Raw genomic sequence first — 18,126 nt, forward strand, 5'->3', positions numbered from 1 at the left:
GGTCAGTGTGCCAGAAGAAAGTTATGATAAATTAATCAACAATATATTATAAAAACAATGATAATTAACACTGTAAAAAGGAATAACATACAAATAAAAGCATAAAAAATTTCAGAAAAATATATGGCATGCAAACTTACAAGAAGATATTTCACTGGTACAATTAGCACTTAGGGTGCATCAAATGTGCTTCAGACAGAACAACACAACTAACAATGGGTTGATTTAATGAAATGTATAGCTATAAACCTTCTTTAATACAAATTAACTTATTACATATGCATTTTTAAATCAAATCTAGATAGATAGATAGATAGATAGATAGATAGATAGATAGATAGATAGATAGATAGATAGATAGATAGATAGAAAGAAAGAAAGAACTTTGTCATTGCATAGTACAGGTATACAGCAACGAAATACAGTTTGGCATTTCAAGTGCAAAGAGAAGCAAAATTGTCCTATGGTGTGACGGTAGACAACATTATTTCATAAATATTACATTTTATAAATAAAGAAAATAATGTTTAAAAATCTTAATGAACACTCCTGGCATAATTGTGCAAGTATCTATTTCACTAAGTGGCCATCACTTTTCATATACATACATTTCTAAAAGTGTAGGAATTTCATAAAGTTTGTCACAGAAAAAAATGTCCTTTGGTGTTATGCAAAAACCTAATTTTAATTTGGGCAATATCATGGACAACTACATTTAATTGAAAGACCCCACTCAAGGTCATGTGACTGAAGGCCATTAGAAGTGCACATGGTAAGTATTTCTATCAGAATTATTTAAAAATTTAACTATGTTTTAAGACCACTGAAGTTGTTAAGTTTTTTTGTCCTTTGGTGTGACACCATTCATCTATTCATGGTGAAAATGATTCTAATTAGTACTTTCATGTAAAATAAATATCACTTTAAGAAAATAATGTTTTAATAATGTGAACAATTCTGTCTCAAGTATTTATTTAATGTTATTTAATATAATTTCTTAGTAGTTTTTAAATGTCATACCATAGGACACATTTACAGTATTGTTGAGTGAAAAAGTGAAAAAAATATGTGAAGTCATTGACAAAATGAGTGACCAATACTATTTTCTGAAACTGAAGTTTTCATACTCCACAAATATATGTATTTTTTCTTAAAAAGTTATGCTTTCCAAAAAAAGTACTTTTTCTTGGTCATTTGTCAACTACCCATATATATATATACTCATTGTTATGTGTATCGTCTTGAACAAAAACATTTATTTGGGGGATTTGTCTTATGTTAAACTAGTGTTGTGCTGTACTTTTTAATTGATTTAATATGATATTGAATGAAATATTGTAAACTCGTTGCCGCTGAAGAGTGTAGAAGGCGTGTATCCGGTACTCAGGAGCAGCAACTCTACAACACCGTTAGGGGGCGCGCAAACGCGCATGACGTCACCTGACACCAACGCCATGGCGGGCGCGAGCTGTGAGAATGAGGGAGATGTGTGTGTGTGCAGCGCGTAGAGACGCTGGAACGGTTAACTGTGGTTTGGGCAAAACACGAATGGCCGCAGACTGATGTCTGAACTCGCCAAGTAACCTCGAAATGGAGTGTCAAAGTGGCAGAGCCGCAGAGAGAGCGCAGCCGCGTGCCGGAAATCCACCCGAGCCGTCGTGCGCCGCGAACACGCCGAGCCAAGATGGCGGACCGAGATCCGACTTTGAGGAAGAATCAGCAGCGGAATTCCGCGACGCGCCAAGACTCAAAGCTCCTGACACGAAACGCGGTTCCGTGACTCACAGACTAGCCGAGGAACCTCAGAGGCTCAACTTTCAGATCCCGAGGAGGAACAAAGAAAAGAGAGGTGCCTTCGTTCTCCCGTTGTGTTTACGCTCGGGTTTGTTTGTCTGGTCACGTGTTGGTTTCATTACGCTGTCCTCCAGACGTTGCTCTTTAAAACACAAACCAAACTAAAGTGTCTTTGAAATCATTTTACACAGGAAGGTAACGTACAGTGACGTCACGACCAAACCAAAACAAGTAGCTAATTAGCACTTAGCATAGTGTCTCAGGTGCGAGTGGACTAGCTGGAGCGGTTGCTATGCGACGCCTCTGACCCCACCTTACTGTACAAACCTGCTTCCTGTTTAACCATCTTAATGACCTGCTTTACAGCTCACAGCTTTCTTCTACCTGTTAAACAAAAAGAAATACAAGCAATAATACTTACGTGATTAGGTGAGAAATGAGATCACATTTCATTAATACAGCTGTGAAGTTGGCAGCTATGAGGCTGATCATCACAGGTATGTCAACAACAGTCAGCAAAATCGGTTCAGTTGGTTTTGTTACAACAAATAATTGTGTAAAAGCAGAATATATCGTGGTGCGAAAGTGATGTTTAGGATTTGATCCACGTTCTTAAAGCTGAGATCAGGTGCCACTTCACATCTTTTTATGCCCTGGGAAATTTCATTTTCAGTCATGTCTGACCCTCTTATTTACCCTCAGTCATGTCTGACCCTCTTATTTACCCCCAGTCATGTCTGACCCTCTTATTTACCCTCAGTCATGTCTGACCCTCTTATTTACCCTCAGTCATGTCTGACCCTCTTATTTACCCTCAGTCATGTCTGACCCTCTTATTTACCCTCAGTCATGTCTGACCCTCTTATTTACCCTCAGTCATGTCTGACCCTCTTATTTACCCTCAGTCATGTCTGACCCTCTTATTTACCCCCAGTCATGTCTGACTCTCTTATTTACCCCCAGTCATGTCTGACTCTCTTATTTACCCCCAGTCAGGTCTGACCCTCTTATTTACCCCCAGTCAGGTCTGACCCTCTTATTTACCCCCAGTCAGGTCTGACCCTCTTATTTACCCCCAGTCAGGTCTGACCCTCTTATTTACCCCCAGTCAGGTCTGACCCTCTTATTTACCCCCAGTCAGGTCTGACCCTCTTATTTACCTTGTTTTGTGCTGCTAACTGTTGAACACAACCGTTTCTGAACCGTTTTTACTTGGACAAAAGTTTACATCTGTTATCGGTTACATGACAACAGCTAACAGAGAGAGAGAGATGAGGTATAATTGTGAATATTCCATTAACACATTTATAAATATTGCGAAATCTTTCTAGCTATCTTCAGCGACGTGTGTTATTTTCTCTCCCTAGTGGAGGAGATAAATTGTGCTAAACATAAAGCAGTTGATTTCGTCACAGACCGCTCCATCGGGGGCTGTCTGAAATGTGTTATTCTGCTTATACCACAGTGATTTATCAGTGATTACAATCTTTAATTTTTTTGCACATTGAGCGTTTAACTGTAGTTGCATGTAATGGGGTAAAATGACTGAGTGACATCGAAGTCTCAACACCTGAGACGACTTCTGAAAGCTTCATGATTGTTTATTATTGTTAAACAAGACTATATCAAAAATAGTTTATTACAAAACTTAGCTGTGTTAGCTGTTACCATAGAAACAATAATGTATCAGAACAAATGCTGAGGTTGATACGAAGCATGCGATTTGTAAGCTTCGGCCAAAGCCGTGCTGAGATAGAAAAGAAATGGAAACCAATTAAGTATGAAGTTAACTAAGCGAAAACTCAATAGGGATCGACGGTCTCCTGAGAAAGTTTCAGATGTTTTCCTATTTAATCACTGACACTGTTGTGGCATATGGCAGATCCTGAAAGCTTCACAGAGGCCCTAGTTACAGTCACTAAGCTACTATTGGTTGATTGTAGCTGGAGGTGGAGTTTTGCCTTCACCTTCTGCTCCTGAAACCTGCAATTACTTTGAGTCTCCAAGGACTCAATTAAACAAGCTTCACTAATGATTACGATCAGATCTTAAGATGGCAACACGGAGTTCCCCAGAGGAAATATCGGTAGGGAACGTTATTAGAAGCCACACCGCCATTGTACCCTTGGAGCAGAAATCCCAGTTATTAATGAGGTTTCTAACCGGGTGGCAGTGTAGCTCATCAAGAATGTGAGACACAACAACAAAATGTCCTGTGGCTTGTTCCTAAAGTAAAATCATACGAGCAGGATTTTCTGTTTTGATCTCTTGATCAAGGATTTAGTTTGTTTTATTGCTCATCACTTTACTCCGCTTGTGCAGACACGAACGAAGAAGAACACGATGTACGCCCGTACAAGCTTTTGGCGAGGCTCCATTGTATGCAGCTGTTTGAGACCGATATCACCAGATATCTGTGGTCATGGAAAGAGAGAATACGAGTAGACACTGCCTGGTTATCAGATTATATGAAAGAAATCGATTGTAAGATGACTCGTTACAGATAATCATCATTCATTAATAACGTTATGGTATTGTTTAGATTTCTGCCTGTTTAGTCTGAAACACCTCGAGTTGCAAATCACAAGGATACTTGACTGTCCTTGTACAAGTCAGTATTGTTATTTTAAACTGTGATACGCTGCAACAACGTTTACAACAAAAAATTGTAAATCTTGTTTGCAAATGAATCGACTACAGAGGTCTGACACTTCACACTTTTGGTGTAGTTACATCACACAGGGTTTCCTGTGTTTGAGGCCCATCAGACTTTTGTCTACACTTATCTAATATCTTCACCCACACATCTGCTGAGCGAAAACCCGTCTGGTTTTGTTATTAAAACTGTGATTTAACAGAAGCTTTAGATTTACGTGGTTCTTACATGCAGCCGTATTTATAACGATGATCGGAAGAATGGCTGGTCAGGTTGCTATAGCAACAGTAAAATTCCACGCTGAGGAAAAATATCATCGGTCCAGGGTGAATGGAGTTGAAGTAAATGATTACAAACGTGTCTACTTTCATTTAATTGGAAGTGTTCTGAATAAAATAATGTAGTATTTATTGACTGGACCTGAAGAAGTAGGAGAAGAGTTCGCTGAAGTTCACCGAAGTTAAATGCCTTTGTTGGTGAAAATCAGCCTCCATCTCTCTCTTTGTACGGGGGATCAGACATCCCAGAGGTCTCCTATATGGTAGTTGATGCTTCATCTGTCTAGAAAGGTTATCAGACCTTCACACTACAAAACTACACCATTCTCTCAAAATATCATTTCTCAATATATCCATCAGCACCAGAAAAACTGTGGCAGGTCTTTATCAGGATGCACAGTCATCTATTTATTAATTATTGATTTATTAATCCTGATTTTTATTTCCCATCTCTACTATTGTTTAAACCTGGATCTTATTCTCTAGCGTAGTTCAGAGCGTGTCACTTAGTACGAACTACTAACTGAAATCCTCGTCTCTGTCCGTAGATCTGTTCCAGTACTTGTCCTCAGAGTCCAGAGAGTTTGCAGAAATCCTCAACATAATCACCTCTAGCTACAAGGATCCTGCCTCAAAAGGGAACTTTGTGTACTCAAAACCTCGCCTCGTCCACAACGAGCCCCTGGAGAAAGAAGTGAGGCCTCGTGTTTTCTCATTTTTCTTTATACCACAGCGCTGTCGAACTCTGACATCTGATTGGTCAGAAGGCATCGGTTCATTCTCTATAAGAGCAGCTCTGGTAGTAGTTCTGGCTGTAATTCAAAATAAAAGCATGGAATTATGTTAATATCGTAATCATGACCTTATACACTTGTAAGCACATGATTTGTGGCTAAGAATCAAAGTTCCTTTTTTTCTACAGGTGGCCAGACTGATTATAATCTGATGTGTGTAGGTGTAGGGAAGCGCACAGTTTTTTATTTATTTATTTATTTTTGTGAAAGTAAAAAAGGAGCAGCTTTTATTCCTGGTTATTAAAGATGTAAATACAACTCTAAACTGCATTCAACTGAATCTATTTTTCTGCCTGTCAAATACAGTTAATACGTTAACAGTTGTCTTGTCCCAGGCAGGCGTGGTGTGGTGTGAAGCGTAGCGGTGTTTCGACATTAGGGGTTAAAACGTTGCAATGTCTTTCTGTGCAGTTCATTGAAAAGAGAAAGGAGCTGAAGCAGGATGGACGCGCCGACAAAGAGCTCGCCGAGTCTTTTTGTTTCCTGCTTTCTGACAAGGTAAATCGGCTGCGTCGTAGCGATCACTTCGTATCGTGTTCTGTTGATCTGTTGTCTTTTTTTCCGGTTGGTGCCACAGTAAAGTAAATGATCAATTCTCCATAGGTAATCTATGCATGTCATGCTGTTAATGAGGCAGCTATGAAACGGAGCCAACTGATCGTGCTTCAGCACATTGCACACATGAATGATGTTTTACAGGGTGTTATGTAAACCCAGACAACTTTCTCTCTCACACTGGCAACCTGAAAGTTATTTTATGAAGGTTTTTACACTCCTGAAACTCTTTTATAGTGAAGAACTTGAGCATGAGAGAAAGCGAATACCGATCTCCTCTAAAACTGGAGAAGTATTTCACGCTATGACATCACACGATGAGCTAGAGATTAAGAATAAGACGGAGATCTGAGCTTGAAGTCAAACAAAGCTTCTTGAGCCCGGAACGTTAGAAAATGAACAAATTTTTTGCGAATAAGAAACAAATACAGACTCGAGTCAAATGTGAAATTTCAGCCAGACTTCAGAGCAATACAAAGAGAAGACTCCACCCCTTTATCTGTCGACCATCGTCTCCTTCATCGTCCGACCTGCACTGTCTTGTTTTCGAGGCCGTGTTTTGAGCAACAGTGGCATTGAGCAATGACGTCAAGCCAGCCTAGCGATTTTTTTCCCTCCAAAATAAGAAGGGATATAATCCACACAACTCCTGTGACCAGCCACTTTACCTTCACCAACATTTCTTGTGTCATTTTCAGGTCCCGTCAGTGTGTGAAAAAGGTTTATCAGTTGGCAATAGCTGGATGAGTCTTTTGGGAAATTCCAGTAAAGGTAAAATTTTAGCTTTTAGGATTTTTATTTTCTTAGGATTGCGATCCATGCTTAATGGGTTAATGATTTATTTTTGACGTTTTAGGCGTTTACTTGTGTCAGTTCTCTGACTTGCTACAAACCAGTCCCCCTGAGCCAGGTTTCACTGGAGAGTTAATCATCTTTAAAGTGATAAAGGTAACTACGTGAAAAAAATACTGTATATGTTTTATGGCCCACGAACATGTTAAACTTGATGAAAAAGTGGTGTATTCTGTTTTTAGGGTAAAGTGAAGAGCATACAGGATAACATGTCAAGAGGTTTGGATCCTACACCCAAATTTGACAGCCATTTCTGTAAGAACGCCAACAGGGTGACGTCCCTGACATCTTACAAGGCATTCGAGCACACTCAGGTATTGATAGTTTTTGTGTGTGTGTGAATGTGTATGTTTGTGCGTGTGTGTGTGTGAATGTGTGTGTCCGTATATATGCGTGTGTGTATATCTGAGTGTATGTGTATATGAGTGTGAGTGTGTGTGTGAATGTGTGTCTGTATATGTGAGTGAATGTGTGTGTCTGTATATGTGAGAGTGTGTGTATGAGTGTGTATGTATGTTCTCAAAGTCTCTCACTAACTACTGTTGTGTGTTTTTTCCCACAGCAATATTTCTACGAGTATGTGGATTATGAGATCGCATCCAGACCCAGGCATGTGTGTCCGTACGCTGTGGTTTCTTTTCAGTACAAAGCCAAAGAGGCAATAACAGCAGGCCCCAAGACAGCACCTCTGCAGAGGTATCCCATGTGCTAGTCTCCCTGTAGCTTATTGTCTAACTCACCAAACTGGCTTTTTTTTTTTTTAACCTTTTTGTTCTCTCATTTATAGGTCCAACAGCCTGCCCTCAGGAACAGGTATCGGTTTTCTCTTATTATGCAACAAATAAACATTTTCAGACGAACCGCAAGCCACGTTATAGAAACCTGATCCCTTTTACGTGCTATTACACAATTCAACTAAATCTCCTCTATCACTTTTCTTTTTTTCTCCCCCCTTTAGAAAGTCATGGCTACACTGTCTGGAAAGGCCACTTTGTGAACGGCGGGAAGGAAGTGTATCAAGCAAGCCTTCATTCCATTTCTCAACCCTTTCTACCTTTCAAGATGTGAGCAGAACACATTTGAACTAACAGGCTACGCTACACTTATTCTCATAACTCAGAATTTGAATAGTCTGCAATTCATTACCAGAAAAAAGTTTTCTAAACTATGGCGTATCTACACTACTGTATGTTCATCCGTATATAAACATTTCCAATTTTCTCTGGAAAGTTTTACAGACTTTAACGAAATGTCTTTAGCTCATTTTGTCTGAGATCATTTAATTACTTACTTGTAATAGAGACTATTTTTCCCCTGAATTCAAGTTTTGTTTAAATGGTTCTAAAACGAGTTTAACAACCACAGATTCCAAACTGATTTCCGTGGCCAGATTAAAACCTTTAGAGAGCCAATCACAGTACTTTGGCTGTATGTTTGACACATCAGGATCATTTCTCCCCCGTTTATTAATCTCTGCCCCCAATTTATCTTGTAATACTAATATTTCAGACCAGACAGGCTCGAGCTGGGTACAGTCATGAGGCTGGAACAAGTACAGACGTTAATTCCATCTACACTTTTCTCCTGGGATCTTTACTCCGGCAGCCATGAAGGTAAACTGTTCAATGCTTAGCAGGGAAATCAGTAACCCAGACGAGCAAGACGAGAGCCTGTAGACTGCTTGAATATGTTAATTCATTCTGATGTATGGATGACTGAGGATCTTTTCCGAATCAGAATCCCGTGTGTGTGTGTGTGTGTGTAAGCTGACAGAAAAGTCCAGTGCAGAGAGATCATGGCACAGCGGCACCTTGTGGTTAAACACAAACTCTGTGCGATATGCTGTGTGATCATATACTTCTGTTTCCTTTCGACATTTATGTTTATATTCCAAGCTAAATGTCAATTTCCAAGCCGACACAAGATATTTGGATTTGTCTCATTGTGCAGTGTTCAAAAGTGGAATGTACTGCAGTCTGTTTGAGGTCGTGGTGGAGAAAAACAAATCAGGAGACGGCCTGGCTGAGCTGTTTCAGGAGCTTGAAAAAAAGGGATTGGTACGTGTCCGTCGCCTGAAGCTATATTTACAAGGAAATAATCCAATGTTATTTTGAGAATAAATAGCTTCTGAATGTTTTTTGCTTATTTTTAATGCCTAAATGTTTCAGTTCTTTGCTGCATCAGGCCATCCTTAAAAATATTTTGGTTTGCAGTAACAGCATAAAAAAAAAAGGTCGGTAGGTAGGTCTATATTTTTTTTTCAAGTTTCAATGTAAAAAAAAAAAATACAATTTTGATGATTGTGATTACGTAGGTATGAATTTAAACAAATTAGTATATTGTGACGTCACTGACTGGGTCTTCAACCCGTGCCTTCGGGTGCATCATCGCAAACCTTATTTTGATGCTGGGCACAGTTTTTCCAGAACTTTGTGCCAAGTTAATATGGTCTCGAGCTGTTTTGATTAATTTTTTAGATGTATTATGGTGCCCGAACCCATATGACTCTGAACGGTGACCGCGAACATTTTGTTTACTGCAGCCGCAGCACGAACCGTTGACTGACAGTGAATGAGAGAATGAGACGAAGCGAACACACAGGCCATAGTGTGACATCCGTTAACCAATAGTGTAAATGACGTTACAGGTTTTTATTTAAAAGAAATAACATAGCCTTCGTGTGTATGTAGGCTTAGGCAATTTTATATATTTACAATACTTATTAAAATATAATTAATATTATTTTATTGATTTTGTATTAGTTGTTTGAAGAGTAAAAAAAATTTGGCCGGTCTTAACGCAAATATACAACCGGCAAGTCGGTCAGACTTAAAGCAAAAAAAAAAAAATTGAGTCGGCCCTAAACTGACAGGGTCGGCCGGTTTACGGCAAACAAGAATATTTTTAAGGATGGCCTTAATGTTGATTTGTAAATCATTAAGATTTCACTCTAATCTGATCGTTTCCCTACAATGTGCAGGTATTGATGAATATGATGAACGACAAAGGTTTTCTCTTCCTTCTGTCTTCAGGCCAAATGTCCAGCTCAAACAGTATGTTGCTTTTTCTCACGGACACAATTTTAGCTTCCACAAAAAAAATAAAATAAGAAGAAATAACCTGCTATTCTACCGTTTGTATGTTTTAAGGGCGCAGAGCGAGTTGGAAAACAACATCTCAAGCTCTTTTTGTCTATCAGCAGGCTCGGGACGCGTCGACGTTCGGTAAGTATCTAATCACAAATTAGAAAATCGAAATCCTAAATTCAATTCTTGTGTGTATTTTACTGCCGCTTGGCAGAACTCCATGACAATCGCTTAAAATATATTTATTTATTTTGATCCATGATGGCGAATGTCCGTGGTACACCATGCACTTAGACACAATTATTTTTTGCCAGTATTTTTCACTAAAGTGCAGTGACTTTTTCTTTCTTCTGAAAAGACTTAATGTAAAGTTATGGTCAAGTGCACAAAAAAAAACCCCAACAATGATGAACTTTGGCTTCAGCATTTAAATCACTTTTCTTTGTTTCCAGCAGTATCATAGGCTTAATTCTAATTAAATTTGGCATCCTCCTTTTCGCTCGTGCTACTCCAGGAGGCAAGAAGTTGTCTATGGTTGACAAACACTTCCAACACAAGCCAATCAAATCCTGAAGAACAAAACCTAAAAAAAGAAAAATACAAATTATGATAATTATAGTCATTCTGTCATTAGATGAATAAAAGTATCTTGAATTTTTTTTACCCATATATCAATCCTTAGTTATACATTTTTAGTTATACATAATTTGAACAGAAGGTGTGAAATATTTAATTAATCTGTGAATATTTTATATCCATAAAGCACTTGAACACACTACTCCGCGCACGCACTTGACCCCGGTACCTCAGGACTCTGTAATGCCACGGCTGAATAGCTTCATCCCGGCGTACCACTACGCTCTGAGCAAAGTGCGCTGTAACCCACCAGCTAACCTGAGTGCTGGAGTTGAGCAGCATGCCCGCGATTACCTCAGCAGCCTTCACGAATCCAAACCCATGCAGCGAGTCCGAATCGACTACGACAGCAAACTGGATGACAGGGAGAAACTCTTTCCTGCACCGAGGCAGAGATTCAACTGGGAAGGCTACATTCATTCCTACTTTTATAACCCTGGTCTGTTTACAATGCCTGTTATAAACGCAAAGAAAATGGTGGAGATGATCAGGGTTGTTCCCGAGTCCAGATCCGACCCCGAGACCACGGACGCTTCCAAGGCTTACGGTGACCCAGAGGGTAAAAGGAAGGAAACCAAACAGAAAGTGCTCCAAGATGCTCACGGTTTAAAGAGGAAGTTGGAGGAAGAAGAGCAGAACCGAAGTGCAAAGTCTTCAAGGATAGCCAGCAATGGAGAAGGTGAAGAAGGTCAAGGTAGGCAAAAATAAAAAATCTGATATTACAGTGATAATTAATTAAAATGCACCTACTGAGAGAAACATGTTTATAATAGCAACCTACACTGACTATTGTAAAAGATACAGTTTTATTCAGGTTAAACTGTAATTCAGACCTCTATTTCTTTTAAGATGAGAAGTCCCACCAGACTCTGGCTGATATGCTGATCAACACTGGCCTTCAAGACACAGACCTCAGGAAGGACAAGTCTCAGAAGGCACTGAAGGTTGTGGAGTTACTGAACAGATTCACCAAAACCTCTCAGGACACGGACTTGAGGAAGGACAACACTCAGGTAGAGCTGGATAACAAGGTGCTGAACAAGATAACCAAAACCTTCTGCAGCTCACTTTTGCCTAACGTTGTTGGAGAACTGGAAAAGAGCATTGGAGACACTGAAAGGACTCTAAAGGAGAGCATGACCAGTCTGGGGCTCCCCACTAACCTGGACACTGACCTTCGGGATCGATTCCCGGACGACGACGAGCAAGAAACACAAGGAAGAAACGATCTCGAGGTACCATATTGTCTACTGAATTTCCATAGAGGATTGAGCCAGAAAATCAAGACACAGAGGTGGAAATAATTTAAATTAGGGGTGTCATAAATTTAATGGTGCATTAAGGATTAAACTTAAATATTGAAACAGTGAATTTTAAGCATCCACTGACTTTTCATTGTCACGAATATAATTTGGGTCTTTTTTAAAAAAAAAAAAACAAAAAACAAACAAAAAAAACTTTTTACATCAATTTTTATTTATTTATCTATCTATCTATCTGTTTATTTCTTTCTTTCCCGGGGATCTTCGTTACGGTAATATTGTTACTAACAACAATTATAAAATAATATAAATATACTAATGATTATTCTGGAGACACCCATAACTTTTATTAACAACAAGAAGAAAAACAATTTGGTATATCAAATTGTTTATTTAATATTGAATGCAGGAGACACTGTATATGGTCTCATATTTTCGTCGTGCAAGTTAGTGTAAAAAATATCACGATCAAATCATCTAACTGCTCTTATTACTTAGGAAGGTACTTACTTAGAAAAGCTTTCCCATTAAATCTCGTACGCTGTTGCCGTTTGACATGTTGTAAGCTGAAAGAAGGAAAAACGCATACTTGGCAAAAAAAAAAAAGACTACTGACAACAACTCATGGTATTGTACTGCATGTGCTTGGTTGTTTGGTTTAGTTCTGATTAGCGGTGCCATGTTCATCTGTACGTTTGGTATCAGTTGTGTATGAACAAGTCAGGAACATGAAAAGGATCACATAGCCAAAGGGTTTTTTTTTGTGCAGTCACATCTCCTGCATGGAGGAATGGAGGTTGCTGTAGTATGATTTAGGGTGAGGGAGGTGGTTAGGATATTTTTGGGGAGATGGAACAAAAGAAATGAGTTACCGCCTGGCCTGGATACAAAACTAAATGAATTGTCAGATCTTCATCACACACCGTGACTAACATCGAGAACAGCAAGGTCATGATTAGCCTTTTTTGAGCTGACCGATCTTTCTAATGTTTAGGAGGAAACTGCTGGCAGCTTGAGTAGCCTGGAGGCTTTCAGTCCATGCTCCGATAGCAATGGACAACAACGCAGTGACAACATACCTGGAGACAGATCAATCCCCTGGGTGCTTATTCCCATAACAGGTACAGACAAAAATACTGAACGTTGACTGAATCAGATTGCTAAGTGTGACTACTAACACTGTAAAGCTTTCACAGGTTTGAAGACTGAGAGATACAGCCACAGACGAGACAGAAATCTCGAGGATCCCCGATTCATTCAAAGCCCCACCGTGTCCACTCACAGCGGTCCAGAGAAGCAGGACCTCGTGCCTTCTGATCAGCCAGACAGCAGTAACATGGAACCTGAACCAGGGATGAACTCAGCAGAGCATCAGGACACGGAGGTCTCCGACGTGCCGAAAGTTTCGGATAGTCAGGAGCAGGATGGGACACGGTACAGCGGCGTCGACTGCATAGTCGACGAGCAAATCTCCGGCTTCTCCACTGAGGTCGAGGATCTTTTACGAGGGGAACGTGTGTATTACTTTCTCTCTACTAGCTCTCAAACCCAGAGAAATCCACCACAGCCTCCCATGGTACCTTTCTCCGAGTACATCTCGCATTATAACACACCATTTCCGGTGCACAACTACATCAACTCATTCAGAGACACCGTAAGCGCTTTCTTGGATCCCCGGATGAATAGAAGGGATAACACGACGCTCGTTTCTTCTTCGGCTCCCGAAGTACTTCCAGTCTCTTCTTCTTCTCTCGTTAATGCACCTGCGCACTCTCCCAGCTCTGCGGCGAAACCTGCGCTAACCTTCAATCCTTCCACACTCCTAGAGGACCACCAGCAACATTTTCATGATATGCCAGTGATAAATGGGTTAAAGCAGGCAGAGCAGAGCACAGGGAGAAGTGAAAGGCTTAAACCCCATCAAGGGAGGATTTCAGACTCGTCCAATAACAGCTGGGGGATCTCTGATGCAGGGGAAAGCATGGCTAGCAGCAGAGCAGCAAACAATGAACCTGCGCTTCTAGAACCGGATCCAGATGCCTTCAGCGACGTTATTAGTCAGCTAAAACCCGAGGTGTTCAACAACCTGAAGAAGATCATGAATCATGTACAAAAGAAAACCGTCCAGTTCTACATCTTTTGTGTGGATGAGGAGAGTGATGTATGCTGGGAAATAAAGGTACAGCATGTCATGGCATGAGTGGGTACTTGTACGCCTTCTGCTATATATTCTACTAATATATTAAGTTACCAGTTTTGTAGCTTTCTCACGTAAACGTACCATCAGAGATACAAAATGTTGCTGACTATGTATTATTCAGGTGCCGGTCCGTTCTCAGCACAGTTCGCCATCACGTTCTGTCCTCATTTACATTTACAGCATTGAGCAGACACCCTTATCCAGAGCGACGTACATAAGTGCTTAAATCTATATCATTGCATACATTAATCATCCTCTATCTTGGGGATCGAGAACTGATCTGGATGCAGACCCAGCAAAATATTTTAACAGAGCTGAAAAATACTGTAGCTTTAACGTTGTTTGTTTCTATTCGGGTTGCTTTCAGCTAAATAATTAAGAGACTAGATTTGGGTGACACCAACGTTAGAAGGAAAATTTATTTTGATCCTCTTTCATGCGTCACCTCTTAAATGTGTCCCACACATTCAGAGTTCGTACCGACGTGCGATATGTACCGTTCATAGCCTTGAGCTTAATGCAATTCATCCTTCATTCGTTCACAATCCAGGTCCTCTCGCTTTATCAGTAGTCTTTCAGTGCTAATTTTCCCATTGATGTGCTGCTCGATCTGTTTTGTGCAAGTTAGACCAGTGTTCACACGAGGTAGCTGTAGCAACAAAGTATGCGTACTTTCTGTCCTTTTTAATAAACTTTCTAAGGTATCTTTCTTTGCATCTGTCGCAGGACTATCTAACAAGGCTCGGCAACCCAGAGTGCGATCCTCAGACCTTTCTTGACAAGAAGGACAGTCAAGACAAACTCCTGATAGTTATTCAAAATATAGACATTGCTGCCCATATCCATAAGGTAAGTCAAACATGCCAGCTTTTCGTCATTAATATCAGCACGCACGTGATCACCTGTGATTACCAGCTCCCCCTCGTACCTACGGCTGAATTTCCAGCTGTGCTTATTTGTGCCGGACAACTGGGATAATCCTTAGCTGATCGGGAAATTTAGATTGAAACTGAAACCTGTTTTTTCTACTGACTGCGTGTATCTCGTGCTTGGTCAAAGAAATCACCTGGACCGCTTTAGTAACAACTTCATTAAACATTGTATACTTGTGTTTTGTGCTCAAAGATTCCTGCATTAGTGTCTCTAAAAAAGCTGAGATCCGTGAGCTTTGCCGGAGTAGACAGTCTTGACGACATCAAGAATCACACCTACAACGAACTGTTCGTTTCTGGCGGCTTCATCGTCTCCGATGAATTCGTCCTTAATCCTGACTTCATTGCACAGGGTGAATATTTATATATATATATAATATCTATCTATCTATCTATCTATCTATCTATCTATCTATCTATCTATTTCTGAAGCATCATCGTCTCCCTCCTACAGGTTTCCAGTTAAGTGTAATGGAAATGTTTTTTTTTTCTAGAGAGACTTCAGGTTCTTCTTCAGCATCTTGAGGAGCTTAACACACCCGAGAGTCCGTGGAGATGGCGGGTACATTGTAAAACTCACAAAAAGGTCAAGGAGCAAAGCAGGTTTGTTACGAAATAATCACTAACCGATTAATAGAGGTCTTTGTATAAAGATCTCACTGCTCATGTGTCTGCCCTTTTATATGCTTTTATATAAGTTTTTACAGCTTATGTAATTTTACATCACTTGAGTTGTCACCAACTATCTGTCAACATGCTTTGGTCCACTTTAAACCATCGTCATTTTTATTCCATTACATTTTTTTTTTTTCCCATTTACTGAAACGGTGTCAAATAATTTTAAACTCAACTGAATTTTCTCTCAGCATTGCATAAACCCAACAAATTCTGTACGTTTTGTGAACTGCATGTTTTGTCAGGTGTAAAAGTGAAGCCCTGAACATACTGAACCTCCTCATGACCTACCACAAGAAACAAATAGTCGAGTTTCTGCCATATCACGAGTGTGACGCTCCGTCACACCAAGCGCCGGACCTGGACTGTCTGGTGAAGCTTCAGGCTCAGAACACTCGACAGCGTCACGTAATTTATCTCACAGGTGATTCTTGGATATAATACTGGTACATTGAATGCTTTTTAATACCGATGTGCTAATATGCTACAGACTTTTCTGCTGCTAAGATATGAAGGACACACAGACAAAAAAACAACAACAGTCAGGCTAAATGTATCTTTTGTGTTTCATTTTCTTTAACAGAGCGTCGCTTTGAGATGTTTCCACATTATTCTAACAGCGGTATCGTTACTGCGAACATTGATGACCTCCTGTATAGTATGGCCAGTCTGATCGGTGAAGCAGGTGACAAACCAGCACCTTCAGACCTGCATTCCTGTCCCACATCCCCAATATGTAAGTAAACATGAACGCATTAAAGAAATGTTCTATTTGTAATGCTTTCATATTAACACTTGCTAATGTTCAAACACTTGTCTTTAACGCGTAATGTTGCTTGTGACTTTAGTGATGGACGAGGACATGGGACTATGCTCTGAAATTCACAGCCTAGACAGAATATCTGCCCACGATGAAAGACCCTCTGTCTGCACAGACTCACATCCTTGTCCACTGACCGATCCAGACCCTGCTTTATCTGACCATACAGTAAAAGACAAAGCAACGATAGTTAGTTTACCGTCAACCACCTCTGTGATTCCAAAGGAATCCGATTATAAAGCTCTGAGAGACGTCATTTCCAGTTTTAGAAATGCCCGAATGCAAGCAAGTTCCCGCACAGGCCAAATATCACCATGCTCTATCGGTACCAATCCTCTTCACGGCTTCCTAGCACAGAGCGACAGGCCTCCGTCTGTTCCTCAGGGCCCTTCGGATGATGACATTCATTCAAATCAGGCTTTGAGTCAAATAGAGGAAGTCAGGCAGAGAGAGCACATTCATGCCGAAACTGTGTCTGCTTCAGAAATTGTCACAGTGCTACAGGCACATTTTGGCTCTGGAGCACAAGATAGCACGTCTAAGACAGATTCTGTAGTCATGGAGACCACCAGTAATACATGTGACATAGATCCTACCTGGAATCGCACGACTGACACCGGCATTTCTGCTGAGACCCCAATGAACCCGAACATCAGTGGCATTGAGAGTGGTTCGAATCAGAAAAAGGAGGCATCAGAACCGGGAACTACAATAGAAACGGTGTCCACTACGAGTTCATCTAGAGCCATGTCCGAGGACAAGACTGCAACTAGCAGGAGCCACGGCAGCCGAGGTAGTAAACGCTCAGTGCCTGGACGTTCGCCTTATGGGATGAATACTTTAGTCACAATGGACAGGATGCTGCAAAGCAGCAATTTGTGGCCTGGTGCTCAAGCTTCTCAGAACAACGCTATGGGATTTCGATCCCAGCTACTGAACAGTTCAGTAGACAACACATTCACACATTCGGGCCTAAGAAGGCTTTTACCTAGCAGTAACATGGCCTGGAACAGTTTTGCTCAAGGGACAGCCACAAACATGTGGGGAATTCGGCCAAGTGTTGGACTGGGACAAGTTCACCGGACTCCGTTCATCCAGAGCTACGCCTGGCATGGGCATCCCGCATTCCAAGGAAACGGACATCCTCCTAGAGGGGGCTATGGTGGCTGGTGATCCAGCGCTGCCTGTAAATAGTTAGATTTTTTTTTTTTTTTAATTATTTTCTCTGACTGAAAAAAGGAACTACCATTCATTAATGAATGTGCAAATCATTTCACAGTTTGTACATAACCCATATTTGTATTTAAAGATTTTGTTTTATTGTCTGGTTTATGTTTCTTTTTGGAAAACACTACAGGCAATTATGGCCTTGCTTTTAATGTTAACATTTTTTAAGCTGTACAAAAAAAAAAAAAAGCATTAAAGCAATTGTATAGCAGCTTGATTTTTTTTAACGATTGTTTTTTGCTCCTGATCTTGGGTTACTGTAAGTGTGGGGTTTAGAAAAGTTCTCTCTGTAACACTTTAAGGCTTTCCTCCTGCATTTAGAAGGAAAAAAAAAAAACGGTTACCCTAGAATTAAAGTG

At 40.3% G+C, this 18,126-nt stretch overlaps 1 protein-coding gene across 3 annotated transcripts; it reads left to right on the plus strand.

Annotated features, from left to right (window-relative positions):
- Positions 1–718: 718 nt before the first annotated feature.
- Positions 719–17,984, plus strand: tasora (transcription activation suppressor a). 3 transcript variants are annotated; one of them, XM_047807170.1, is made up of 23 exons: positions 719–772; positions 5,277–5,422; positions 5,934–6,020; positions 6,776–6,848; positions 6,934–7,025; positions 7,112–7,243; positions 7,492–7,625; positions 7,717–7,742; positions 7,888–7,993; positions 8,439–8,542; positions 8,880–8,986; positions 9,910–9,982; positions 10,079–10,153; positions 10,779–11,345; positions 11,501–11,886; positions 12,908–13,034; positions 13,110–14,092; positions 14,840–14,962; positions 15,239–15,398; positions 15,540–15,648; positions 15,966–16,144; positions 16,304–16,456; positions 16,569–17,984. In XM_047807170.1, the coding sequence occupies exons 4-23, from the start codon at positions 6,821–6,823 to the stop codon at positions 17,711–17,713; spliced, it is 4,809 nt and encodes a 1,602-aa protein (XP_047663126.1). In that variant the 5' UTR covers positions 719–772; positions 5,277–5,422; positions 5,934–6,020; positions 6,776–6,820; the 3' UTR covers positions 17,714–17,984. The 3 variants fall into 3 exon arrangements, with proteins under 3 accessions (XP_047663126.1, XP_027023515.2, XP_047663123.1); XM_027167714.2 differs by lacking the exon at positions 719–772 and adding an exon at positions 1,421–1,849; XM_047807167.1 differs by lacking the exon at positions 719–772 and adding an exon at positions 2,258–2,291.
- The last annotated feature ends 142 nt before the right edge of the window (positions 17,985–18,126 follow it).

This window comes from Tachysurus fulvidraco, chromosome 2, assembly GCF_022655615.1.
Source record: "Tachysurus fulvidraco isolate hzauxx_2018 chromosome 2, HZAU_PFXX_2.0, whole genome shotgun sequence".
In the NCBI taxonomy this organism is placed as follows: domain Eukaryota; kingdom Metazoa; phylum Chordata; class Actinopteri; order Siluriformes; family Bagridae; genus Tachysurus; species Tachysurus fulvidraco.